General features: G+C 48.0%; 2 protein-coding genes across 3 annotated transcripts; both read right to left on the bottom strand.

Moving 5' to 3' along the window:
- Positions 1-1,560: 1,560 nt before the first annotated feature.
- LOC115155047 (transcription factor SPT20 homolog) lies at positions 1,561-6,435 on the bottom strand. The gene is made up of 4 exons (XM_029701842.1): positions 6,429-6,435; positions 5,925-6,070; positions 5,120-5,207; positions 1,561-3,904 (listed from the first exon to the last, which is right to left on the bottom strand). Exons 1-4 carry the CDS (start codon positions 6,433-6,435, stop codon positions 3,798-3,800), a joined length of 348 nt encoding a protein of 115 aa, XP_029557702.1. The 3' UTR covers positions 1,561-3,797.
- Positions 6,436-7,847: 1,412 nt separating this feature from the next.
- Positions 7,848-26,646, bottom strand: LOC115153824 (transcription factor SPT20 homolog). 2 transcript variants are annotated; one of them, XM_029699427.1, is made up of 18 exons: positions 26,595-26,646; positions 25,974-26,104; positions 23,765-23,800; positions 23,546-23,671; positions 20,454-20,580; positions 20,060-20,163; positions 19,575-19,691; positions 17,330-17,383; positions 16,754-16,893; positions 16,182-16,338; positions 15,998-16,054; positions 15,587-15,658; positions 15,068-15,237; positions 14,954-14,986; positions 12,941-13,055; positions 12,722-12,830; positions 12,370-12,576; positions 7,848-8,203 (listed from the first exon to the last, which is right to left on the bottom strand). In XM_029699427.1, the coding sequence occupies exons 2-18, from the start codon at positions 25,974-25,976 to the stop codon at positions 7,923-7,925; spliced, it is 1,908 nt and encodes a 635-aa protein (XP_029555287.1). In that variant the 5' UTR covers positions 25,977-26,104; positions 26,595-26,646; the 3' UTR covers positions 7,848-7,922. The 2 variants fall into 2 exon arrangements, with proteins under 2 accessions (XP_029555287.1, XP_029555288.1); XM_029699428.1 differs by having other exon boundaries at positions 23,546-23,644.
- Between the last annotated feature and the right edge of the window lie 839 nt (positions 26,647-27,485).

The raw sequence follows: 27,485 nt of genomic DNA, 5'->3' as shown, positions 1-27,485 counted from the left end.
GAAACCAACCCCTTCCCTAGGCCCCAATCAACCCTGGAACCAGTCTGGAACCAACCCCTTCCCTAGGCCCCAAACCAACCCTGAAACCAACCACTTCCCTAGGCCCCAAATCAACCCTGAAACCAACCCCTTCCCTAGGCCCCAAACCAACCCTGAAACCAACCACTTCCCTAGGCCCCAAATCAACCCTGAAACCAACCACTTCCCTAGGCCCCAAATCAACCCTGAAACCAACCCCTTCGCTAGGCCCAAATCAACCCTGAAACCAACCACTTCCCTAGGCCCCAATCAACCCTGAAACCAACCCCTTCCCTAGGCCCCAATCAACCCTGAAACCAGTCTGGAACCAACCCCTTCCCTAGGCCCCAAATCAACCCTGAAACCAAACCCTTCCCTAGGCCCCAATCAACCCTGAAACCAACCCCTTCCCTAGGCCCCAATCAACCCTGAAACCAGTCTGGAACCAACCCCTTCCCTAGGCCCCAAACCAACCCTGAAACCAGTCTGGAACCAACCCCTTCCCTAGGCCCCAAATCAACCCTGAAACCAACCCCTTCCCTAGGCCCAAATCAACCCTGAAACCAATCCCTTCCCTAGGCCCCAATCAACCCTGAAACCAGTCTGAAACCAACCCCTTCCCTAGGCCCCAAATCAACCCTGAAACCAACCCCTTCCCTAGGCCCCAATCAACCCTGAAACCAACCCCTTCCCTAGGCCCCAAATCAACCCTGAAACCAACCCCTTCGCTAGGCCCAAATCAACCCTGAAACCAACCCCTTCCCTAGGCCCAAATCAACCCTGAAACCAATCCCTTCCCTAGGCCCCAATCAACCCTGAAACCAGTCTGAAACCAACCCCTTCCCTAGGCCTCAAATCAACCCTGAAACCAACCCCTTCCCTAGGCCCCAAATCAACCCTGAAACCAACCCCTTCCCTAGGCCCAAATCAACCCTGAAACCAACCACTTCCCTAGGCCTCAAATCAACCCTGAAACCAACCCCTTCCCTAGGCCCCAATCAACCCTGAAACCAGTCTGGAACCAACCCCAAAGCCTCTTCCCAAATCTACTTCTGGTTAACCCCTTCCTAGCCTTCACTGCCCAAAACCAAATCCACCTTTCTTTCCAAGTCAATCCCTAAGAATCCACTAGTTAGCCTCTTCCCCAGTCCCAAAACAACCCTTAAACCCTACCACCAAATATACATTTACGTCATTTAGCAGACGCTCTTATCCAGAGCGACTTACAAATTGGTGCATTCACCTTATGATATCCAGTGGAACAACCACTTTACAATAGTACATCTATATCTTTTTTTTTGGGGGGGGGGTTAGAAGGATTACTATATCCTATCCCAGGTATATACTTCTTTATGGCCCCCTCTTAAAATAACTCAAGGTTATAGGTCAACTGTTGTGTCTATGCTAAACTCTCGTCTTTTCCAGGTGGTACATCATTATCGGGAGAGAAGCTTCAGGACTGTATCAGCCGGGCCACGACGAGACACCGAGAGATCTGCAAACTCATCGAAAAAAATCCTACAGAGCGTCAAGACACCCAAATAAACACACTTTTTTTATTTTCTTTAAAAGTTGTATTTTCATGTCAAATATATAGTTTCTTCTTTATCACAATAAAACTGCGGAAAAAAATACCATTTAATTTCTGCCTCAGTGTCCCAGAAATGTCACATGATTTCTCATAGGAATATACTCTTCTTAATCCCGCCCCCTTCCACCCCTACAAGGAAGTGCCTTAATATAAAATGTGCCATATAAAAATTGCACTCAGCATTGCATGCTGGGAAAACGAGTCTTCTTGCGATAGCATCATCTTATTAGATGCCCGCCCCCCTTACATAGTGCCCTTGTCAAAAAGTAAAGGGATAGGGTGGCATTTCAGACACACCCAGAACCAGGAGTCTCTGCCGTCCCCGTGTCCATCCAGGAGCTCTGTCTGAGTCGCCATATGAGGATGAAACAGGACAGCAGGCTGGTAGGAAGAACCGTCTCCGTTTTCATCATAGGTTGTCAGGACGTGGTTGGCACGCCAACCAAACAGTCATTGTTACATCATCTCACAGCAACAAAACGGACAAAGAAAAAGTTTTTTTTTTTTGCCTAAAGTCTCCTAAATGAGACGGGGGTAGGAGTACACTAGAGAGACGTATCTGGGTGGGGTAGGAGTACACTAGAGAGACGTATCTGGGTGGGGTAGGAGTACACTAGAGAGACGTATCTGGGTGGGGTAGGAGTACACTATAGAGACGTATCTGGGTGGGGTGGGGTAGGAGTACACTATAGAGACGTATCTGGGTGGGGTGGGGTAGGAGTACACTATAGAGACGTATCTGGGTGGGGTAGGAGTACACTATAGAGACGTATCTGGGTGGGGTAGGAGTACACTATAGAGACGTATCTGGGTGGGGTGGGGTAGGAGTACACTATAGAGACGTATCTGGGTGGGGTGGGGTAGGAGTACACTAGAGAGACGGATCTGGGTGGGGTAGGAGTACACTATAGAGACGTATCTGGGTGGGGTGGGGTAGGAGTACACTAGAGAGACGGATCTGGGTGGGGTAGGAGTACACTATAGAGACGTATCTGGGTGGGGTGGGGTAGGAGTACACTATAGAGACGTATCTGGGTGGGGTAGGAGTACACTAGAGAGACGTATCTGGGTGGGGTGGGGTAGGAGTACACTATAGAGACGTATCTGGGTGGGGTAGGGTAGGAGTACACTATAGAGACGTATCTGGGTGGGGTAGGAGTACACTATAGAGACGTATCTGGGTGGGGTGGGGTAGGAGTACACTATAGAGACGTATCTGGGTGGGGTAGGAGTACACTAGAGAGACGTATCTGGGTGGGGTGGGGTAGGAGTACACTATAGAGACGTATCTGGGTGGGGTAGGAGTACACTATAGAGACGTATCTGGGTGGGGTAGGAGTACACTATAGAGACGTATCTGGGTGGGGTAGGAGTACACTATAGAGACGTATCTGGGTGGGGTAGGAGTACACTATAGAGACGTATCTGGGTGGGGTGGGGTAGGAGTACACTATAGAGACGTATCTGGGTGGGGTAGGAGTACACTATAGAGACGTATCTGGGTGGGGTGGGGTAGGAGTACACTATAGAGACGTATCTGGGTGGGGTAGGAGTACACTATAGAGACGTATCTGGGTGGGGTGGGGTAGGAGTACACTATAGAGACGTATCTGGGTGGGGTGGGGTAGGAGTACACTATAGAGACGTATCTGGGTGGGGTAGGAGTACACTATAGAGACGTATCTGGGTGGGGTAGGAGTACACTATAGAGACGTATCTGGGTGGGGTAGGAGTACACTATAGAGACGTATCTGGGTGGGGTAGGAGTACACTATAGAGACGTATCTGGGTGGGGTGGGGTAGGAGTACACTATAGAGACGTATCTGGGTGGGGTAGGAGTACACTATAGAGACGTATCTGGGTGGGGTAGGAGTACACTATAGAGACGTATCTGGGTGGGGTAGGAGTACACTATAGAGACGTATCTGGGTGGGGTAGGAGTACACTATAGAGACGTATCTGGGTGGGGTAGGAGTACACTATAGAGACGTATCTGGGTGGGGTAGGAGTACTCTATAGAGACGTGTTGGGGGGGGGTCATGATTTGGGGAGGGGCTGTGGCGTGCTCCTATTGGTTGGCTGGGGGGGGGTCATGATTTGGGGAGGGGCTGTGGCGTGCTCCTCTTGGTTGGCTGGGGGGGAGGTCATCATGGTTTGGGGAGGGGCTGTGGCGTGCTCCTCTTGCTCTTACTTCTTGGTTGGCTGGCGGTATGTAGCCGTGGCGATGCCTCCTGAGGGCCCGCCCCCCCCATAGCCATTTGCTGCTGCTGCATTTGGTGGTGCAAGAATTGCAACTGAGGGAGAGAGAGAGAGAGGAAATAAATTACTGTTATTTAACATGACAAGGCAGAAACCAGCTGGCCAAAGCAGGTTACTGTCATTTAACATGACAAGGAACCAACCAGCTGGCCAAAGCAGGTTACTGTAATTTCCTGCCATCCTGTAATTTAAAGGTTTGCCTAATTTCAGTTGTGAAAAACTCAACATAAACACGGGAAGCATAGAAATAACCCAAAACGAACATATCTACTGCTTCTTAGACCTGCGTTCAATGAGAAGGACAGATCTATAACTCATATTTCTATGTGAACTTGATCAGGTCGCCCCAAAATGTGACATATTACAGCTTTAACATTTCAAGGCAACGTAACATGAACATGACATTCTGAATTACTACCATATGGGGAGGGGTTGGTTGTTTAGCAACAAAACTGAAGGGTTGGTTGTTTAGCAACAAAACTGATGGGTTGGTTGTTTAGCAACGTGACGTGGTGTCTGGTGGTGTTAGTGACGTGGTGTCTGGTGGTGTTAGTGACGTGGTGTCTGGTGGTATTAGTGACGTGGTGTCTGGTGGTGTTAGTGACGTGGTGTCTGGTGTTAGTAACGTGGTGTCTGGTGGTGTTAGTGACGTGGTGTCTGGTGGTGTTAGTGACGTGGTGTCTGGTGGTGTTAGTGACGTGGTGTCTGGTGGTGTTAGTGACGTGGTGTCAGTGACGTGGTGTCTGGTGGTGTTAGTGACATGGTGTCTGGTGGTGTTAGTGGCATGGTGGTGTTAGTGACGTGGTGTCTGGTGGTGTTAGTAACGAGAGACAGAGAGAGAGAGTGAGTGTGTTTCTGTGTGTGTGTGAGAGTGAGTGAGTGAGTGAGTGAGTGAGTGAGTGAGTGAGTGAGTGAGTGAGTGAGTGAGTGAGTGAGTGAGTGAGTGAGTGAGTGAGTGAGTGAGTGAGTGAGTGAGTGAGTGAGTGAGTGAGTGAGTGAGTGAGTGAGTGAGTGAGTGAGAGAGAGAGAGAGAGAGAGAGAGAGAGAGAGAGAGAGAGAGAGAGTGTGTGTGTGTGTGTGAGAGAGAGAGAGAGAGTGTGTGTGTGTGTGTGAGTGAGAGAGTGTGTGAGAGAGTGTGTGTGTGTGTGTGTGTGTGTGTGTGTGTGTGTGTGTGTGTGTGTGTGTGTGTGTGTGTGTGTGTGTGTGTGTGAGAGAGAGTGTCTGTGTCTGTGTGTGAGTGTGAGTCTTACCTGCTGTCTGTGGGGACATGAAGCCTCCTACTCCAGTCAGGTTGACGACGGCAGGATGATGAGGACCCTGGTCTGACCCCTGTTCACCCTAAAACCAGATCAGAGGTCATCAGCGCAGAGAGCCTGACTACATGGAACTCTATTCCACAGCAAGTAACTGATCCCAGCAGAAAAATTACATTTAAAAAAACCAGATAAAAATACACCTTATGGAACAGTGGGGACTGTGAAGAGACACACACATAGGTGCACACACACACACACACACACACACACACGGATTTAGTACTGTATATATGTGGTAGTGGTGGAGTAGGGAACACAGTGTGTTGTGAAATCTGTGACTGTATTGTAATGTTTTGAAAGTTGCCTTAATTTTGCTGGACCCCAGGAAGAGTAGCTGCTGTCTTGGCAGGAACTAATGGGGATCCATAATAAACCCCAGGAAGAGTAGCTGCTGCCTTGGCAGGAACTAACGGGGATCCATAATAAACCCCAGGAAGAGTAGCTGCTGTCTTGGCAGGAACTAATGGGGATCCATAATAAACCCCAGGAAGAGTAGCTGCTGCCTTGGCAGGACCTAATGGGGATCCATAATAAACCTTAGGAAGAGTAGCTGCTGCCTCTGAGGCAGACTGGGCTCTGAGGCGGACTGGGCTCTGAGGCGGACTGGGCTCTGAGGCGGACTGGGCTCTGAGGCGGACTGGGCTCTGAGGCGGACTGGGCTCTGAGGCGGACTGGGCTCTGAGGCGGACTGGGCTCTGAGGCAGACTGGGCTCTGAGGCGGAAGGTCTGTGTATCATACCGTGTCTACTTGCTGCTGTGGGCTAGACGTAGCAGACTGGCTCTGTTGAGGAGAGAACTGGGAGAGCTGCTGCTGCTGCTGCAGAGAGTTAAAGATCAGAGGACCTGTAGGGATCTGGAGGGAGAGAGGAGGAGGGGGAGAGAGTAGGAGGGGGGAGAGAGGGGAGAGAGGTATAATCAGCAGAGGAGAGGAAGGAGGAGAGAGAGAATGTAGGAACGAGAGGAGAGAGAGCGAGAGGAGAGAGAGATAGTAGAGATAGACAGGAGAGAGGAGATGAGAGATGAGAATTGTTACCCTGGCAGACTAGCAGGAAGAGAGAGAGGAGAGAGAGAGAGAGAGACGGAGAGAAAGGAGAAGAGAGAGAGAGAAGAGAGAGAGAGAGAGAGAGAGAGAGAGAGAGAGAGAGAGAGAGAGAGAGAGAGAGAGAGAGAGAGAGAGAGAGAGAAAGCTATAATGACAGACTTAGAGACAAGACTGAAAGACAGACTGAGGTATAACTCAGACAAGACATATTTAGTCTCGCGTCTCCAGTCAGAAGCTGTACTAGACAGATCCTAGTGCCTACAGAGAAACAGAATCCTTACCGGTCGGTGATGGGTTCAGATTTCCAAACTTTAAATATTGTTTAATCATCAGTTATACTAGAGACATGAGGGGTGCCACAGTCCGGTTTCTACACCAAAAGTTAATGGGTATCTGTAGGAGGAAGGTATATGATGGAGGCAATGAAGCTTGGAATGTATTGAGCGAAGGAAAGACGATCACCCGTTGGCAGGCCTTGACGGAGAGATGAGGATTAGTGAGGAATGGGGGGGGGGTCGAGGTCAGGTCACGATAAGGAACAGTTTAAACGCCCGTATCACTTAACTTCCTGCCTAGTAATAACGATGTAATGTTTAGAGAGAAGGAGGATACTCCATCCAAATTGGAGTTTATATATATATATATATATATATATACACACATATATTACCACTGGTGGAAATAGATTTAGATTTAGATGAGATTTTAGTCATTTAGCAGACACTCTTATCCAGAGCGACTTACAGTAGTGAATGAATACATTTCATGCATTTTTTTTTTTTTTTTTTTTAATATATATATATATATATTTTTTTACTGGCCCCCCCGTGGGAATCGAACCCACAACCCTGGCGTTGCACACACCATGCTCTACCAACTGAGCCACAGGGTAGGGGGTCACGGAGAAGAGGGGGTCAGGGGGAAGAAAAGAGGGGGTTCATGGTAATTACACAAACAGGTATGTATTTGTCTTATGCAGCTGTATTGGCCCAATGGGTGAATAAACTTGATTTAACCTTTACTAGATCGTCCGTGAGTTTTAATAAATTCCTTTAGAACCAGACAAATCGAGTAGGTAGATTCAGAGCAGTGGTTTTTAAAACCCTCTCCTCAGGGATCCCCAGACATTACACCATTGTATTGTAGCCCTGAACTAGCTCACCGGATTGACCTAATCAAGGGTTTCATGACAATTAGCATCAGGTTTTGGCTCTGTAATAGAATCAAATCAACCCGACTATTAAAAGGTCCCCGGAGGAGAGGGTTTTAAAACAACTAGGTTTTGATTTGGATATATTTTCGTCCTCATTTGGACTAATCTTCCAAGTGTCCTTAAATATTAAAATACAATTTATAATACGAACACATTTTTCACATAAATATATAACACACTGTTACAAACAGACATAATGCACTAATCTATTGACCAGATAAATACTCTAACAGTTTACAAATATATATTGATTCTTCATCTACCATTGTCCTGCACAACTTTCCTATGTATTATATTTAAAATGGTTTTAAAGTATTGTTTACATTTTATATATTGAAAAGTTTCTAGTTTGCTCAGTTAAATTAATCAATTTCTTTATTGTTCTAAATCGAAATGTTTTTTTTTTATGCCTATTTCTCTTTTCTGTCTGGATAACACATAGACGGTGGACAATCTATTCCTAGGTTAGAGTTTGTAGATCCTTACCAGACAGATCCCACCACGTTAAGGAAGTTGAGTCCAGCAGGGTTGACCTGAGAGGAGCTGCTTCCTGTTGTGATGGAGGTTCCCATGGTGGCTAGAGGGATACTCATTACGGGTAGAGCCTGGGACAGCTGCTGCTGCTGGGGGTGGGGGGTCAGGAGGGCATGGGGGTCCGGAGGGGTGGGGGTGACGGAGGGAGGGAGGGAAAGGAGGGAGTCGGGGGGGTGAGGAGTGGAACAAGGGGTGTTGGTGGGGGTGGATGGCCTCGGGGTCCCCGATCCTGAGAGAGGAGAGAGAGAAGAGGGGGTCAGGGGGAGAAAAGGAGGTCAGGAGGAATAGAGGGGAGAGAAGAGGGGCTCATGGAGAAGAGGGGGGAGAGAAGAGGGGGTCAGGGGGAAGAGGGGGGAGAGAAGAGGGGCTCATGGAGAAGAGGGGGGAGAGAAGAGGGGGTCAGGGAGAGAAAAGGGGGTCAGGAGGAATAGAGGGGAGAGAAGAGGGGGTCTCGAAGAAGAGGGGGTCAGGGGGAGGAGGGGGGAGAGAAGAGGGGTAGAAAAGAGGGGGTCAGGGGTTGTTGTATGTTGTAGGGGATCTAGTTTCAGACCAGTATGTTGGGGATCTAGTTTCAGACCAGTATGTAGGGGATCTAGTTTCAGACCAGTATGTAGGGGATCTAGTTTCAGACCAGTATGTAGGGGATCTAGTTTCAGACCAGTATGTAGGGGATCTAGTTTCAGACCAGTTTGTAGGGGGATCTAGTTTCAGACCAGTATGTAGGGGGATCTAGTTTCAGACCAGTATGTTGGGGATCTAGTTTCAGACCAGTATGTAGGGGATCTAGTTTCAGACCAGTACGTAGTAGGGGATCTAGTTTCAGACCAGTATGTAGGGGATCTAGTTTCAGACCAGTATGTAGGGGATCTAGTTTCAGACCAGTATGTAGGGGGATCTAGTTTCAGACCAGTATGTAGGGGGATCTAGTTTCAGACCAGTATGTAGGGGGATCTAGTTTCAGACCAGTATGTAGGGGATCTAGTTTCAGACCAGTACGTAGTAGGGGATCTAGTTTCAGACCAGTATGTAGGGGATCTAGTTTCAGACCAGTATGTAGGGGGATCTAGTTTCAGACCAGTATGTAGAGGATCTAGTTTCAGACCAGTATGTAGGGGGATCTAGTTTCAGACCAGTATGTTGTAGGGGATCTAGTCTCAGACCAGTATGTAGGGGGATCTAGTTTCAGACCAGTATGTAGGGGATCTAGTTTCAGTCCAATATGTAGGGGGATCTAGTTTCAGACCAGTATGTAGGGGGATCTAGTTTCAGACCAGTATGTAGTAGGGGATCTAGTTTCAGACCAGTATGTAGTAGGGGATCTAGTTTCAGTCCAATATGTAGGGGGATCTAGTTTCAGACCAGTATGTAGGGGATCTAGTTTCAGACCGTTATGTTGTAGGGGATCTAGTTTCAGACCAGTATGTAGGGGATCTAGTTTCAGACCAGTATGTTGTAGGGGATCTAGTTTCAGACCAGTATGTTGTAGGGGGATCTAGTTTCAGACCAGTATGTAGGGGGATCTAGTTTCAGACCAGTATGTAGGGGATCTAGTTTCAGACCAGTATGTTGTAGGGGATCTAGTTTCAGACCAGTATGTAGGGGGATCTAGTTTCAGACCAGTATGTAGGGGGATCTAGTTTCAGACCAGTATGTTGTAGGGGGATCTAGTTTCAGACCAGTATGTTGTAGGGGGATCTAGTTTCAGACCAGTATGTTGTAGGGGGGATCTAGTTTCAGACCAGTATGTTGTAGGGGATCTAGTTTCAGACCAGTATGTTGTAGGGGATCTAGTTTCAGACCAGTATGTAGGGGATCTAGTTTCAGACCAGTATGTAGGGGGATCTAGTTTCAGACCAGTATGTTGTAGGGGATCTAGTTTCAGACCAGTATGTTGGGGATCTAGTTTCAGACCAGTATGTAGGGGGATCTAGTTTCAGACCAGTATGTTGTAGGGGGATCTAGTTTCAGACCAGTATGTAGTAGGGGATCTAGTTTCAGACCAGTATGTAGGGGATCTAGTTTCAGACCAGTATGTAGGGGATCTAGTTTCAGACCAGTATGTAGGGGATCTAGTTTCAGACCAGTTTGTAGGGGGATCTAGTTTCAGACCAGTATGTAGGGGATCTAGTTTCAGACCAGTATGTAGGGGATCTAGTTTCAGACCAGTATGTTGTAGGGAATCTAGTTTCAGACCAGTATGTAGGGGATCTAGTTTCAGTCCAGTATGTAAGGGATCTAGTTTCAGACCAGTATGTAGGGGGATCTAGTTTCAGTCCAGTATGTTGTAGGGGATCTAGTTTCAGACCAGTATGTTGTAGGGGATCTAGTTTCAGACCAGTATGTTGGGGATCTAGTTTCAGACCAGTATGTAGGGGGATCTAGTTTCAGACCAGTATGTTGTAGGGGGATCTAGTTTCAGACCAGTATGTAGTAGGGGATCTAGTTTCAGACCAGTATGTAGGGGATCTAGTTTCAGACCAGTATGTAGGGGATCTAGTTTCAGACCAGTATGTTGTAGGGGATCTAGTTTCAGACCAGTATGTTGTAGGGGGATCTAGTTTCAGACCAGTATGTAGGGGATCTAGTTTCAGACCAGTATGTAGGGGATCTAGTTTCAGACCAGTATGTTGTAGGGAATCTAGTTTCAGACCAGTATGTAGGGGATCTAGTTTCAGTCCAGTATGTAAGGGATCTAGTTTCAGACCAGTATGTAGGGGGATCTAGTTTCAGTCCAGTATGTTGTAGGGGATCTAGTTTCAGACCAGTATGTTGTAGGAGATCTAGTTTCAGACCAGTTGTTATTTATGATAAAACACCTCCTTTTGTGTTCATCGAAGCCGGCCGTCCTGCTGCCATGGAAATGGAGAATCTACAGAGTACTACGTGCATGGCGTCATCATCCACACACGTTTTTAGTAAGACATATAATACTGAAGCTGTTCCAAAGTCTCTCTGATAAGAGACTCTCGAATGAAGCTCATCCATTTTATTCTCGAGTGACAGGACATTTGAAAACAGAATGGAAAGGAGGACCCGTTCGGGTTTCTCTCTTCGCCTCAATTTCACCAGGACTCCACCTCCTCTCCCGCGTTTACGGCTACAGCATTTTGATAGCACATGGAACAAAGGAATAGGGTCGGGTATAAACAGTGGAATAGCTGAGATGGAGATTAAGTCCTATTTGAAGTCTAAATGGAAGTTAGTAACTGTTTATCTGATGTCCAGAAGTACTTCGTGGTCATATGTGATACTAGTATGAACTTTATGTACAGACAAAGTTAAGATAAACACTAAAGTCACTCAATAGAAAAGTCGGGTTGGAACTCGTAAGCATTCTCTGATTGGGTTGGAACTCGTAAGCCTTCTCTGATTGGGTTGGAACTCGTAAGCCTTCTCTGATTGGGTTGGAACTCGTAAGCCTTCTCTGATTGGGTTGGAACTCGTAAGCCTTCTCTGATTGGGTTGGAACTCGTAAGCCTTCTCTGATTGGGTTGGAACTCGTAAGCCTTCTCTGATTGGAACTCGTAAGCCTTCTCTGATTGGGTTGGAACTCGTAAGCCTTCTCTGATTGGAACTCGAAAGCCTTCTCTGATTGGATTGGAACTCGTAAGCCTTCTCTGATTGGGTTGGAACTCGAAAGCCTTCTCTGATTGGAACTCGTAAGCCTTCTCTGATTGGGTTGGAACTCGTAAGCCTTCTCTGATTGGGTTGGAACTCGTAAGCCTTCTCTGATTGGAACTCGTAAGCCATCTCTGATCGGATTGGAACTCGTAAGCCTTCTCTGATCGGATTGGAACTCGTAAGCCTTCTCTGATCGGAACTCGTAAGCCTTCTCTGATCGGATTGGAACTCGTAAGCCTTCTCTGATTGGATTGGAACTCGTAAGCCTTCTCTGATTGGATTGGAACTCGAAAGCCTTCTCTGATTGGATTGGAACTCGTAAGCCTTCTCTGATTGGATTGGAACTCGAAAGCCTTCTCTGATTGGATTGGAACTCGAAAGCCTTCTCTGATTGGATTGGAACTCGTAAGCCTTCTCTGATTGGATTGGAACTCGAAAGCCTTCTCTGATTGGATTGGAACTCGTAAGCCTTCTCTGATTGGATTGGAACTCGAAAGCCTTCTCTGATTGGATTGGAACTCGAAAGCCTTCTCTGATTGGATTGGAACTCGAAAGCCTTCTCTGATTGGATTGGAACTCGAAAGCCTTCTCTGATTGGATTGGAACTCGGAAGCCTTCTCTGATTGGTGCCATCTTTCACAAATGACTGACCGTTTGATAGACTGGCTGACTGACCGTTTGATAGACTAGCTGACTGACCATATGATAGACTGGCTGACTGACCGTTTGATAGACTGACTGACTGACTGTTTGACAGACTGGTCAGGTACTCACTCTGTGTCGACCCCATGGGAGATAGGGCTGCCGGGGACAACAACCCCACCTGTCCTAACTGCCTCCCAAGCTGTAACCCCTGTCCCAGCTCCACTGAGTGCTTCCTACTCAGAGACTGGGGCTTGACTGAGCAGGGGCCTGTTCCTGGTCGGGGCGTAAGACACTTAAGGAGCCCACTGGTAGCCTGCGCTGAACTATACAGATTACCTGGAGAGAGGAGAGGAGGAAGAGAGGGAGCAGGGAGAGAGATGGGAGAAAGTAGGAGCACCAATCAGATGTCAAGTAGAGAAGAACAACTTTCTGGAATGAGATGCAGACGCAAACCTCCAGGCTGGTTAGAGAAGGGGGTAACCTGAGGAGCTGCTGCCCGACCCGGAGGGTAGTTTGATGGGGGGAGGCCGGTGTTTCACCCCCTTCCCCAACACACCTGACGGCTGAACCAAGGCTGATAGACCGTCCGCCTGGGGACACATAACGGGCATTAGGTGAATCACCAACAACAACAACAAGCTCTATATCTCTCTCTCTCTGCTGGCTGAGAGTTGGTTCTATAGCGTGTTTTGGTGTGTACCTCTGTCTCTCTGTTGGCTGAGAGTTGGTTCTGTCCCATGATGCCTGAGTTATGAGACATTTTCACCTGGCACTTCACATCCTGCTCATACACACCTTTATACTGGGACAGAAACCTGTAACGCGCGCGCACACACACACACACACACACACACACACACACACACACACACACACACACACACACACCACACACACACACACACACACACACACACAGTCAACGCCCTACTACACAGTCAACGCCCTACTACACAGTCAACGCCCTACAACACAGTCAACGCCCTACTACACAGTCAACGCAGTCAACGCCCTACAACACAGTCAACGCCCTACTCCACAGTCAACGCCCTACTCCACAGTCAACGCCCTACTACACAGTCAACGCCCTACTCCACAGTCAACGCCCTACTCCACAGTCAACGCCCTACTCCATAGTCAACGCCCTACTCCATAGTCAACGCCCTACTCCACAGTCAACGCCCTACTCCACAGTCAACGCCCCACTACACAGTCAACGCCCTACTCCACAGTCAACGCCCTACTCCACAGTCAACGCCCTACTCCACAGTCAACGCCCTACTACACAGTCAACGCAGTCAACGCCCTACTCCACAGTCAACGCCCTACTCCACAGTCAACGCCCTACTACACAGTCAACGCCCTACTCCACAGTCAACGCCCTACTCCACAGTCAACGCCCTACTCCACAGTCAACGCCCTACTCCACAGTCAACGCCCCACTACACAGTCAATGCCCTACTCCACAGTCAACGCCCTACTCCACAGTCAACGCCCTACTCCACAGTCAACGCCCTACTACACAGTCAACGCAGTCAACGCCCTACAACACAGTCAACGCCCTACTCCACAGTCAACGCCCTACTCCACAGTCAACGCCCTACTACACAGTCAACACCCTATTCCACAGTCAACGCCCTACTCCACAGTCAACGCAGTCAACGCCCTACAACACAGTCAACGCCCTACTCCACAGTCAACGCCCTACTACACAGTCAACGCCCTACTACACAGTCAACGCCCTACTACACAGTCAACGCCCTACTACACAGTCAACGCCCTACTACACAGTCAACGCCCTACTCCACAGTCAACGCCCTACTCTACAGTCAACGCCCTACTCCACAGTCAACGCCCCACTACACAGTCAACGCCCTACTCCACAGTCAACGCCCTACTCCACAGTCAACGCCCTACTACACAGTCAACGCAGTCAACACCCTACTCCACAGTCAACGCCCTACTCCACAGTCAACGCCCTACTCCACAGTCAACGCCCTACTCCACAGTCAACGCCCTACTCCACAGTCAACGCCCTACTCCACAGTCAACCCCTACTCCACAGTCAACCCCTACTCCACAGTCAACGCCCTACTCCACAGTCAACGCCCTGCCACACAGTCAACGCCCTGCCACACAGTCAACGCCCTGCCACACAGTCAACGCCCTGCCACACAGTCAACGCCCTACCACACAGTCAACGCCCTACCACACAGTCAACGCCCTACCACACAGTCAACGCCCTGCCACACAGTCAACGCCCCTACCACACAGTCAACGCCCTGCCACACAGTCAACGCCCTGCCACACAGTCAACGCCCTGCCACACAGTCAACGCCCTGCCACACAGTCAACGCCCTGCCACACAGTCAACGCCCTGCCACACAGTCAACGCCCTGCCACACAGTCAACGCCCTGCCACACAGTCAACGCCCTACCACACAGTCAACGCCCTACCACACAGTCAACGCCCTACCACACAGTCAACGCCCTACCACACAGTCAACGCCCTACCACACAGTCAACGCCCTGCCACACAGTCAACACCCTACCACACAGTCAACGCCCTACCACACAGTCAACACCCTACCACACAGTGAACGCCCTACTACACAGTCAACGCCCTACCACACAGTCAACGCCCTACTACACAGTCAACGCCCTACACCAGAGAACAAATGTTTTCAGAAAGGACAAATAGACAGTCACTTACCGATCAGCATCTCTCTTTGAGCCTATTAGGAACCTGGCGGGAAGAAAGACACTGTCAAAACCAGTCAAAATATTATGTTCCTCTGCAGGTTTGTACCCTCGCCCGTCTCCTTACGGTGGATGTATGAGGAGAAGGTCGTTCCTGTCCTCCTCTGCTTTGGGTTCTTTGGCGCAGTAGATCTTTCCGTAGACCAGAGGGTCTCCCACCGACTGGAAGATGGACACCTTGGTCCTCTGGCCCTGGCCCCCAACCTCACACTCAAACGTATAGTCATCTATCACTTCCTGTCCGGGGGGGGGGAGAAGATAAAGAGTGTGACACCAGGAAGTGAGAAGTCTTACCTCTGCAGGCCAGACAGTGGGTCGGTAAGAGGGGAAGATAAAGAGTGTGACACCAGGAAGTGAGAAGTCTTACCTCTGCAGGCCAGACAGTGGGTCGGTAAGAGGGGAAGATAAAGAGTGTGACACCAGGAAGTGAGAAGTCTTACCTCTGCAGGCCAGACAGTGGGTCGGTAAGAGGGGAAGATAAAGAGTGTGACACCAGGAAGTGAGAAGTCTTACCTCTTCAGGCCAGACAGTGGGTCGGTAAGAGGGGAAGATAAAGAGTGTGACACCAGGAAGTGAGTAGTCTTACCTCTGCAGGCCAGACAGTGGGCTGAGACTCCTGCAACTTCACTGACTTCTCTACCACTGCATATTTCTCTACCTGGGAACACAGAGACAGTATGAACACCACTCAAGGGGTCAATATCAATTAAAGTCAGTCAATTCAGGAAGTAAACTGAAATTCCAATTCAATAATAATTTATTTATTTTTTTAAAACAGCATCTATTTTCAATGAGCTCAATAAGCTGAAAAAGGAAAAAAAACTATTTTATTTCAAAAAGGTATTTTTCATTTAAAACACTTCCTGAAATGACTGACTTCAATTGATATTGACCCCACGACCCCGACGACCCGACCCTGGTCCATATCTCAGTACCAGTCACTGACTGACAAAGTTCGTGGCAGACAGGTAGCTGTGGTTGAGAAAGACTGACTCACACCAATCTCCTTGGGGACAGTGAGTTGGCAGTTGCTCTGCTTCCACATGTCCACACACTGTAAACGAGAGAAAGGGGGGAGGACAGAGAACGGTTCAGAGGTCAGTCTGATCTCAACGTGTTGTCCGGATTGGATTTGTTAAAAGTGTTTTTGTAAATTGGAGGAGGGGTAATTGTGATCTGACGTTTCCGGCCTTGGAGATCTTCAGGTCTATCGAGGGGGCAGGCTTCCTCTCCTTCCTCCTCTGCAGGTAGTCATAGAGACGCAGCTGGGGGGGCGTGGGCAGGTAGGAAACCTCCTGTTGGCGGTTCAGCGCTGCCCGAGAGTGACGCTTAAAACAACTACGGAGAGAGGAGAAACAGGTCAGTGTGTGTGTGTGTGTGTGTGTGTGTGTGTGTCTCAGAACAGCTGGAGATCAGGTATGCAGAATAGCTAGTGCAGGTGTGTGTGTGTTTTCAGGTGACTGTGTGTGTGTGTTTTCAGGTGACTGTGTGTGTGTGTGTGTGTGTGTGTGTGCATTTCTGTGTGCCCGTGTGTCTGTGTGTGCCTGTGTGTCTGTGTGTGTGCGTTTCTGTGTGTGTGTGTGTGCGTCTCTGTGTGTGCGTTTCTGTGTGTGTGTTTGTGTGTGTGTGTCTCTGTGTGTGTGTGTGTGTGTGTGTGTGTGTGGTGTTTGTGTGTGTGTGTGTGTGTGTGTGTGTGTGTGTGTGTGTGTGTTTCTGTGTTTCTGTGTGTGTGTGTTTCTGTGTGTGTGTGTACCGTTTCATGGAGAACGTGTTCATCTTCTGCCTGTTATAGAGCAGGTGATTGGCTGTACAGGTGACAGAGATCGACGGATCCAGACACAGAGGATCAGCTGTGGCCAGCAGTAACTGGCTCTCTAACTGGAACTTATCCTCCTGGAGGAGGAGAGAACAGAGGAGAGAACAGAGGAGGAGAACAGAGGAGGAGAGAACAGAGGAGGAGAACAGAGGAGGAGAACAGAGGAGGAGAAGAGAGGAGAGATGAGAGGTGAGACGAGAGATGAGACAAGGAGAAGAGAGGAGAGAAAGACGAGAGATGAGAGAAATAGAAACAGGGAAAAGAGAGGAGGTGGGGGGGAAAGGGAGAGAGGAAGAGAGAGAGAGAGGGAAAGAGAAGGAGGATAATTGAAGAGGGCGGTGATAAGGGAGGAACATGCAAGGGTGGAAGGGGAGAGGAAAGGAGAAGAGAGGAAAAGAAGGGAAGATAGATGAAGGTGGATGATGAGAAAAGAGGAGGTAAATTAGACAGATGTGATTAATTGATTGATGTGATTGTTGGTGTGATCAGGTTCGTATGACCTCGGTAACTCACCTGTGTCCATTTCTGGTGGTCACTGGTCATGGCATGGACATCACAGATCAGTGTCTGGGGACAGCAGGGTCAAAGGTCAGAATTTAGTATCCACGCTCCAAGCTGTAACGATTGAAGGCTATTCTGGAATAAAATGTCCTATGTGCATCATTCTTTTATACATTTATTTTTTTTAAATCACTTTTACCCCTTTTTCTCCCCAATTTCGTGGGATCCAATTGATAGTTACAGTCTTGTCCCATCGCTGCAACTCCCCTACGGACTGGAGAGAGACGAAGGTCGAGAGCCATGCGTCCTCCGAAACACAACCCAGCCAAGCTGCACTGCTTCTTGACACACTGCTCGCTTAACCCGGAAGCCAGACGCACCAATGTGTCGGAGGAAACACCATCAAGCTGGCGACCGGAAGTCAGCTTGCAGGCGCCCGGCCCGCCACAAGGAGTCGCTAGAGCGAGATGAGACGAGGGAATCCCGGCCGGCCAAACCCTCCCCCAACCCGGACGACGCTGGGCCAATTGTGCACCGCCTCGTGGGTCTCCCTGTCACGGCCGGCTTTAACACAGCCTGGGATCGAACCCGGGTCTGTAGTGACGCCTCAAGCACTGCGATGCAGTGGCTCAGACCGCTGAGTCACTCAGGAAGCCTTTTGCACATCATTCTGATAACATATCATCACCACTCTGACATAACGAACAGGTCTCTCCTTCTCATGGCATGTTCTACTGACATACAGTACCAGTCAAATGTTTGGACACACCTACTCTTTCAAGGATTTTTCTTTATTTTTATTTTTACTATTTTCCTACATTGTAGAATAATAGTGAAGACGACAAAACTATGAAATAAACACATATGGAATCATGTAGTAACCCAAAAAAAGTGTTAAAGCAAAATATATTTTATATTTGAGACTCTTCAAAGTAGCCACCCTTTTTGCCTTGATGACTGCTTTGCACACTCTTGGCATTCTCTCAACCAGCTTTATGAGGTAGTCACCTGGAATGCATTTCAATTAACAGGTGTGCCTTGTTAAAAGTACATTTTCTAGAGTGTTCTCCTGGTTCTTACCTGCATGGTGGCTGTTCTATCCATTAATGTCTATGGTTCTAGAGCAATGATATTCAAAGTGGGGGTATTGTGTGTGTGTGTAAGTCTATGGGTATCTACTAGCATGCTAACAGATATGCCCATAGATTCCCAGTTATTGCGCTAACGCTAGTTAGCATTGGCTCGCGAAACTACCTTCATACTGGACAGAGACATTTCCAAAAATGTGAAGTATCCCTTTAAGGTTGTGTTGTTCGATTCGGGGTCGGGTCCCCGTTGAAAAAGTTGGAATACCACTGTTCGCTTGCGTCTCACCTTGCACGGTGTCTGTTCTTTACGTTATATTTCTATGATTGTAGAAGGCAGTGCTAGTTCCTACCTGCACGGTGTCTGCTCTATACGTTATATTTCTATGATTGCAGAAGGCAGTGCTAGTTCCTACCTGCACGGTGTCTGCTCTATACGTTATATTTCTATGATTGTAGAAGGCAGTGCTAGTTCCTACCTGCACGGTGTCTGCTCTATACGTTATATTTCTATGATTGTAGAAGGCAGTGCTAGTTCCTACCTGCACGGTGTCTGCTCTATACGTTATATTTCTATGATTGCAGAAGGCAGTGCTAGTTCCTACCTGCACGGTGTCTGCTCTATACGTTATATTTCTATGATTGCAGAAGGCAGTGCTAGTTCCTACCTGCACGGTGTCTGCTCTATACGTTATATTTCTATGATTGCAGAAGGCAGTGCTAGTTCCTACCTGCACGGTGTCTGCTCTATACGTTATATTTCTATGATTGCAGAAGGCAGTGCTAGCTCCTACCTGCACGGTGTCTGCTCTATACGTTATATTTCTATGATTGCAGAAGGCAGTGCTAGTTCCTACCTGCACGGTGTCTGCTCTATACGTTATATTTCTATGATTGCAGAAGGCAGTGCTAGTTCCTACCTGCACGGTGTCTGCTCTATACGTTATATTTCTATGATTGTAGAAGGCAGTGCTAGTTCCTACCTGCACGGTGTCTGCTCTATACGTTATATTTCTATGATTGTAGAAGGCAGTGCTAGTTCCTACCTGCACGGTGTCTGTTCTTTACGTTATATTTCTATGATTGTAGAAGGCAGTGCTAGTTCCTACCTGCACGGTGTCTGCTCTATACGTTATATTTCTATGATCGTAGAAGGCAATGCTAGTTCCTACCTGCATGGTGGGCCGTAGAAGGACGTGTCTGCTCTGGAAGGAGGGCATCTTAGTGTTGCCAGACTGTCTGTAGTCTCTGACCTCCGTTACCACACAGCCACAGTGGAAGATGTTCACCTGGACAAGGAGACAGAGAGGGGACAAGGAGACAGAGAGAGGGGACAAGGAGACAGAGAGAGGGGACAAGGAGACAGAGAGAGGGGACAAGGAGACAGAGAGAGGGGACAAGGAGACAGAGAGAGGGGACAAGGAGACAGCGAGAGGGGACAAGGAGTCAGAGAGAGGGGACAAGGAGTCAGAGAGAGGGGACAAGGAGACAGAGAGAGGACAAGGAGAGAGAGAGGGGGACAAGGAGACAGAGAGAGGACAAGGAGACAAGGAGACAGAGGGGGGACAAGGAGACAGAGTGGGGACAAGGAGACAGAGAGACAGGGAGGCAATACAAACACACAATGACTCACACAAAACCACAACCACACACACACCTGGGACTTCTCTAATAGATCGACCAGGATAGGAGGAAGCTCCTCGGCGTCCAGGTACTCCAACAGCTGTCCTTCCTCATACGGCAGACGGATCGTCTCAGAGTCTAGCAAACAAAGACAAAGAAACATAGACATCCTTCCAAAATGATACATACAGTACCTCAGATATTCAATGGTACATACAGTACCTCAGATATTCAATGGTACATACAGTACCTCCGATATTCAATGGTACATACAGTACCTCAGATATTCAAATGGTACATACAGAACCTACATACAGTGTGGCATTATGTCATCAGGATGTACTGTGTGTGTGTGTGTGTGTGTGTGTGTGTGTGTGTGTGTGTGATTTTAAGGGTTTGGTTAGGATCGATTGATCTCGGACTCTCACCAGATCCATTCTTGCCGCGGAGCATGAGGGAGTATCCCTGGTTGCCGGGGTAAAGGTTGACCACCAGACACGACACTGAGTCCTGAGACACCAGCTTCTCCAGCAGGTTGACATTCCTACGCAGCTTCTAACCAGGAAGAACAGGACAACAACTATCAACAACAATAAATGATACAGGTTTATCAATTCAAAGATGCATTCAAAACTCCTAATACACAGGGAAGGACATGAACTGATAAAATTCAATGATTAGGACATAATCATTAACAATAAATATAATAGGATTATTGATAACAATCCATTGGCATTATAATACAGATTTTAGCCAGGAAATACAGGAAAACAACATTCATCCATTATTTTACTGATTACAGGAATAGTGGATATTAATAAGCAGGACGATTCATTCACATTCCTAAAGGGCTTCTGAATGGGGAGACATTAGGAAAATACTCTTCAAGTAAACTGTACCCCCCGCACACTGACTCAGTACCGTAACACCCTGTATATAGACTCCACACTGACTCAGTACCATAACACCCTGTATATAGCCTCCACACTGACTCAGTACCGTAACACCCTGTATATAGCCTCCACACTGACTCAGTACCATAACACCCTGTATATAGCCTCCATATTGACTCAGTACCATAACACCCTGTATATAGCCTCCACATTGACTCAGTACCATAACACCCTGTATATAGACTCCACACTGACTCAGTACAATAACACCCTGTATATAGCCTCCACATTGACTCAGTACCGGTACCCCCTGTATATAGACTCCTCATTGACTCTGTACCGGTACCCCTGTATATAGCCTCCACATTGACTCAGTACCGTAACACCCTGTATATAGACTCCACACTGACTCAGTACCATAACACCCTGTATATAGCCTCCACACTGACTCAGTACCATAACACCCTGTATATAGACTCCACATTGACTCTGTACCGGTACCCCATGTATATAGCCTCCACACTGACTCAGTACCATAACACCCTGTATATAGACTCCACATTGACTCTGTACCGGTACCCCCTGTATATAGACTCCTCATTGACTCTGTACCGGTACCCCTGTATATAGCCTCCACATTGACTCAGTACCGTAACACCCTGTATATAGACTCCACATTGACTCTGTACCGGTACCCCCTGTATATAGCCTCCTCATTGACTCTGTACCGGTACCCCCTGTATATAGCCTCCACATTGACTCAGTACCGTAACACCCTGTATATAGCCTCCACATTGACTCTGTACCGGTACCCCCTGTATATAGCCTCCACATTGACTGTGTACCGTAATACCCTGTACATAGCCTCCACATTGACTGTGTACCGGTACCCCCTGTATATAGCCTCCACATTGACTGTGTACCGGTACCCCCTGTATATAGCCTCCACATTGACTCTGTACCGGTACCTCCTGTATATAACCTCCACATTGACTCTGTACCGGTACCCCCTGTATATAACCTCCACATTGACTCTGTACCGGTACCCCCCTGTATATAGTCTCCACATTGACTCTGTACCGGTACCCCTGTATATAGCCTCCACATTGACTCTGTACCGGTACCCCCTGTATATAACCTCCACATTGACTCTGTACCGGTACCCCCTGTATATAACCTCCACATTGACTCTGTACCGGTACCCCCTGTATATAACCTCCACATTGACTCTGTACCGGTACCCCCTGTATATAGTCTCCACATTGACTCTGTACCGTAACACCCTGTATATAGCCTCCACATTGACTCTGTACCGGTACCCCCTGTATATAGCCTCCACATTGACTCTGTACCGTAATACCCTGTACATAGCCTCCACATTGACTCTGTACCGGTACCCCCTGTATATGGCCTCCACATTGACTCTGTACCGGTACCCCCTGTATATAGCCTCCACATTGACTCTGTACCGGTACCCCCTGTATATAACCTCCACATTGACTCTGTACCGGTACCCCCTGTATATAGCCTCCACATTGACTCTGTACCGGTACCCCCCTGTACATAGCCTCCCCATTGACTCTGTACCGGTACCCCCTGTATATAGCCTCCACATTGACTCTGTACCTGTACCCCCTGTATATAACCTCCACATTGACTCAGTACCGGTACCCCCTGTATATAGCCTCCACATTGACTCTGTACCGGTACCCCCTGTATATAGCCTCCACATTGACTCTGTACTGGTACCCCATGTATATAACCTCCACATTGACTCTGTACCGTAACACCCTGTATATAGCCTCCACATTGACTCTGTACCGGTACCCCCTGTATATAGCCTCCACATTGACTCTGTACCGGTACCCCTGTATATAGCCTCCACATTGACTCTGTACCGGTACCCCCTGTATATAGCCTCCACATTGACTCTGTACCGGTACCCCCTGTATATAGCCTCCACATTGACTCTGTACCGGTACCCTCTGTATATAGCCTCCACATTGACTCTGTACCGGTACCCCCTGTATATAGCCTCCACATTGACTCTGTACCGGTACCCCCTGTATATAGCCTCCACATTGACTCTGTACTGGTACCCCATGTATATAACCTCCACATTGACTCTGTACCGTAACACCCTGTATATAGCCTCCACATTGACTCTGTACCGGTACCCCCTGTATATAGCCTCCACATTGACTCTGTACCGGTACCCCCTGTATATAGCCTCGTTATCGTTATTTTATTGTGTTACTTTTTAATTCTTATTTTTTATTTCTTTTACTTTAGTTTATTTGGTAAATATTTTCTTAGCTCTTCTTGAACTGCATTGTTGGTTAAGGGCTTGTCAGTAAGCATTTCACGGTAAGGGTCTACACTTGTTGTATTCGGCTCATGTGACAAATAAAGTTTGATTTGAATTGACATCAGGGTCAATGGGATCAACGTTCAGTAGGAAACAGAAGGAAACTATCTGAAGTAAACTTCTCCAATAACAACACTGGTTTTCCTTTTCTGTTACAAATAAAAAAAAACATTATGCTATGAAGCTACAAATCAATGGGTCCAATGATTAGGTCTGTTAAATGCTTGTATTTCTATACGACTGGACTTCTACTGGTTACCTTGAGCTCTGGTTCTTTGTCACACTCTTCGATGTAGAGCTCGTATAGTTTCTGATATAGACTCTTCCTCCCTCCGGACAACGCTCTCCTCTTGGCTGGCTGTTGACGAGCACTTTCAACAATGTACTGAACGAAGACAAACACAAAAGTCTGATGTATTTGAACTGACACACACACACACACACACACACACACACACACAAACACACAAACTTTTACCTCAGCCCGATCCAATGCATATTCCAAAACTTGTTTCTGCAAATAGAACATTTGAAATTCATTATTGTAGTCTTCAGTTGTCTTCTCTGGCCACAGGGCAACACAGATAAATAGTAAGCTAGCTCGCTAGCTAGCTATCTAGCTATAGCCCCATGCCATGGTTATCTAGCAGACACACTTCACCATGGAAACAGAAGAGTCAACACATGTCCACAGATATAGCTATGGCGGGCAAGATCACAAGTAGATAGATAGATACTGGCTATAGTGTATCAATAGGCGCACAGAGAGATCAGAGATGGATAGATGGGGTGGCCTAGGGGTTAAAGTGTAGGGGGGGTAGGTAGTCTAGTGGTTAGACTGTAGGGGTGGCAGGGTAGCCTAGTGGTTAGAGTGTAGGGGGGCAGGGTAGCCTAGTGGTTAGAGTGTAGGGGGGGTAGGTAGTCTAGTGGTTAGAGTGTAGGGGTGGCAGGGTAGCCTAGTGGTTAGAGTGTAGGGGGGGCAGGTAGTCTAGTGGTTAGAGTGTAGGGGGGGCAGGTAACCTAGTGGTTAGAGTGTAGGGGGGGCAGGTAGCCTAGTGGTTAGAGTGTAGGGGCGGCAGGTAGCCTAGTGGTTAGAGTGTAGGGGCGGCAGGTAGTCTAGTGGTTAGAGGGGAGGGGCGGCAGGTAGCCTAGTGGTTAGAGTGTAGGGGTGGCAGGTAGTCTAGTGGTTAGAGTGTAGGGCGGCAGGTAGTCTAGTGGTTAGAGGGGAGGGGCGGCAGGTAGCCTAGTGGTTAGAGTGTAGGGGTGGCAGGTAGTCTAGTGGTTAGAGTGTAGGGCGGCAGGTAGTCTAGTGGTTAGAGTGTGGGGGGGGGGCAGGTAGCCTAGTGGTTAGAGTGTAGGGGGGGGCGGCAGGTAGTCTAGTGGTTAGAGTGTAGGGGGGGGCAGGTAGCCTAGTGGTTAGAGTGTAGGGGGGAGGGCAGGTAGCCTAGTGGTTAGAGTGTAGGGGGGTAGGTAGTCTAGTGGTTAGAGTGTAGGGGGGTAGGTAGTCTAGTGGTTAGAGTGTAGGGGGGGCAGGTAGCCTAGTGGTTAGAGTGTAGGGGGGGGGCAGGTAGCCTAGTGGTTAGAGTGTAGTGGCGGCAGGTTGCCTAGTGGTTAGAGTGTAGTGGCGGCAGGTAGTCTAGTGGTTAGAGTGTGGGGGGGGGGGCAGGTAGCCTAGTGGTTAGAGTGTAGTGGCGGCAGGTTGCCTAGTGGTTAGAGTGTAGTGGCGGCAGGTTGCCTAGTGGTTAGAGTGTAGTGGCGGCAGGTTGCCTAGTGGTTAGAGTGTAGGGGGGGCAGGTAGCCTAGTGGTTAGAGTGTAGGGGAGGCAGGTAGCCTAGTGGTTAGAGTGTAGGGGGGGGGCAGGTAGCCTAGTGGTTAGAGTGTAGAGGTGGCAGGTAGCCTAGTGGTTAGAGTGTAGAGGGGGTAGGTAGCCTAGTGGTTAGAGTGTAGGGGCGGCAGGTAGCCTAGTGGTTAGAGTGTGGGGGGGGGGGGGGTAGGTAGCCTAGTGGTTAGAGTGTAGGGGGGGCAGGTAGCCTAGTGGTTAGAGTGTAGGGGGGGGCAGGTAGCCTAGTGGTTAGAGTGTAGGGGTGGCAGGTAGCCTAGGTAGCCTAGTGGTTAGAGTGTAGGGGGGGCAGGTAGCCTAGTGGTTAGAGTGTAGGGGGGTAGGTAGCCTAGTGGTTAGAGTGTAGTGGTGGCAGGTAGCCTAGTGGTTAGAGTGTAGTGGTGGCAGGTAGCCTAGTGGTTAGAGTGTAGTGGTGGCAGGTAGCCTAGTGGTTAGAGTGTAGGGGGGTAGGTAGCCTAGTGGTTAGAGTGTAGAGGGGGTAGGTAGCCTAGTGGTTAGAGTGTAGGGGGGGGCAGGTTGCCTAGTGGTTAGAGTGTAGGGGGGGCAGGTAGCCTAGTGGTTAGAGTGTAGGGGGGCAGGTAGCCTAGTGGTTAGAGTGTAGGGGGGCAGGTAGCCTAGTGGTTAGAGTGTAGGGGGGGGGCAGGTAGCCTAGTGGTTAGAGAGTTGGACTAGTAACCGAAAGGTTGCTAGATCAAATCCCCGAGCTGACAAGGTTTAAATCTGTCGTTCTGCCCCTGAACAAGGCAGTTAACCCACTGTTCCTAGGCCGTCATTGTGAATAAGAATTTGTTCTTAACTGACTCGCTTAGTTAAATAAAGGTTAAATAAATAAAAAATAGATGCTTACCATTGTTGTCTGCCACCGGTAGCTGGTGAGTGACCGCTTGCAGCAGACCTAGCTGTCCTTAGCCCCACACCGTCACCTCCATAGAGCGACCGACAACACACACGGCCCGGGTCAAACCTTGTCTACACACACTGTCAACACACACGGCCCGGGTCAAACCTTGTCTACACACACTGTCAACACACACGGCCCGGGTCAAACCTTGTCACCAACAGCAAAGACACCGTTTGAGCGGGTTGGCTAGGTAAGTTTGATAGTGTGGCGAATTCTCAACAATTAGTGGTCAATATATCTGTATGTACAAAATAACTCCGTTTCGATCGATACATTTTGAAGAAATCGCGTTATTTTCACTATGATAACTTTATTCTGACAGGCGAGCGATTACCAGTTGGTTCACAGCAACAGCTCGCTGGCTAACTAGCAGGTTAGCATAGCTTAGCATTGCTTCTTCGGAAACTGCAAAAGGTAAGCTAGCTGGGAGCAAAAACGCATGAAGCAGCGTCAATCTAAAACAGTAGAATGGACCTGCCTTATGAGTTGCCTTATTGTAGATCAATGCTTAAAAACAATATATTATTTCAGTGCGTTCATTGGAAGAAAAATGAAAAGAAAACTCACAGCAGCAGCCATTTTCTTCCAGTGTGAAAACAAAAGCTAAACTTCCGGTAAGAGTAGTAGACAGGAAACAAAACTTCTCCTGTCTAAAGTTTTCATTCAGCAATATTGATAGAAATTAATATAAAAAATAAAAAAAACTGATTTTGAAGCAATATTTTTATTTTAATAATAAGATAAGCACATTGATGTATTATGTTGACGTTTTATTTAGCTACTCATTGAGACGGAGAGACTTGTGTGCACACTGCACAGATTGTACTGTAAACTGATAGGCCTATACAGTAATCAATAGTTTAGGACTATATATCAGATCAAGTTTGATCTCAGAAATCAGTGAGTTGAGCTTGAAAGGTAACCCTAGAGTAGACACTTATGCATAGGCCTATTTGACAACTTGTAGGCCCCGTTAGCCTGCAGGGCCTACATTCAGATTGGATTGGTTTCTTTTCAACCACGCATAAAAAGGGAATCTGACACAAACTAAAACTACAGTTGAAGTCGGAAGTTTACATCCACTTAGGTTGGAGTCATTAAAACTCCTTTTTCAACCACTCTACACATTTCTTGTTAACAAACTATAGTTTTGGCAAGTCGGTTAGGACATCTACTTTGTGCATGACACAAGTCATTTTTCCATCAATTGTTTACAGACAGATTATTTCACTTATAATTCACTGTATCATAATTCCAGTGGGTCAGAAGTTTACATACACTAAGTTGACTGGGCCTTTAAACAACTTGGAAAATTCCAGAAAATGATGTAATGGCTTTAGAGTCTTCTGATAGGCTAATTGACATCATTTGAGTCAATTGGAGGTGTACCTGTGGATGTCTTTCAAGGCCTACCTTCAAACTCAGTGCCTCTTTGCTTGACATCATGGGAAAATCAAA

Source organism: Salmo trutta, chromosome 19, assembly GCF_901001165.1.
Source record: "Salmo trutta chromosome 19, fSalTru1.1, whole genome shotgun sequence".
Lineage (NCBI taxonomy): Eukaryota > Metazoa > Chordata > Actinopteri > Salmoniformes > Salmonidae > Salmo > Salmo trutta.
The sequence above is the reverse complement of the archived record's forward strand: the minus strand, read 5'-3'. Positions and strand labels throughout refer to the sequence as shown.

Excerpts from the sequence above, each read along its gene's own strand:
- LOC115153824 (XM_029699427.1), bottom strand. Across the intron at positions 16,894-17,329 it reads ACCACCAGAAATGGACACAG|GAGGATAAGTTCCAGTTAGA; the intron begins GTGAGTTACCGA and ends CTCCTCCTCCAG. Across the intron at positions 15,238-15,586 it reads CCACTGTCTGGCCTGCAGAG|GAAGTGATAGATGACTATAC; the intron begins GTAAGACTACTC and ends CCCCCCGGACAG.
- LOC115155047 (XM_029701842.1), bottom strand. Across the intron at positions 5,208-5,924 it reads CACAGCAGCAAGTAGACACG|GGTGAACAGGGGTCAGACCA; the intron begins GTATGATACACA and ends ATCTGGTTTTAG. Across the intron at positions 3,905-5,119 it reads CATGTCCCCACAGACAGCAG|TTGCAATTCTTGCACCACCA; the intron begins GTAAGACTCACA and ends TCTCTCCCTCAG.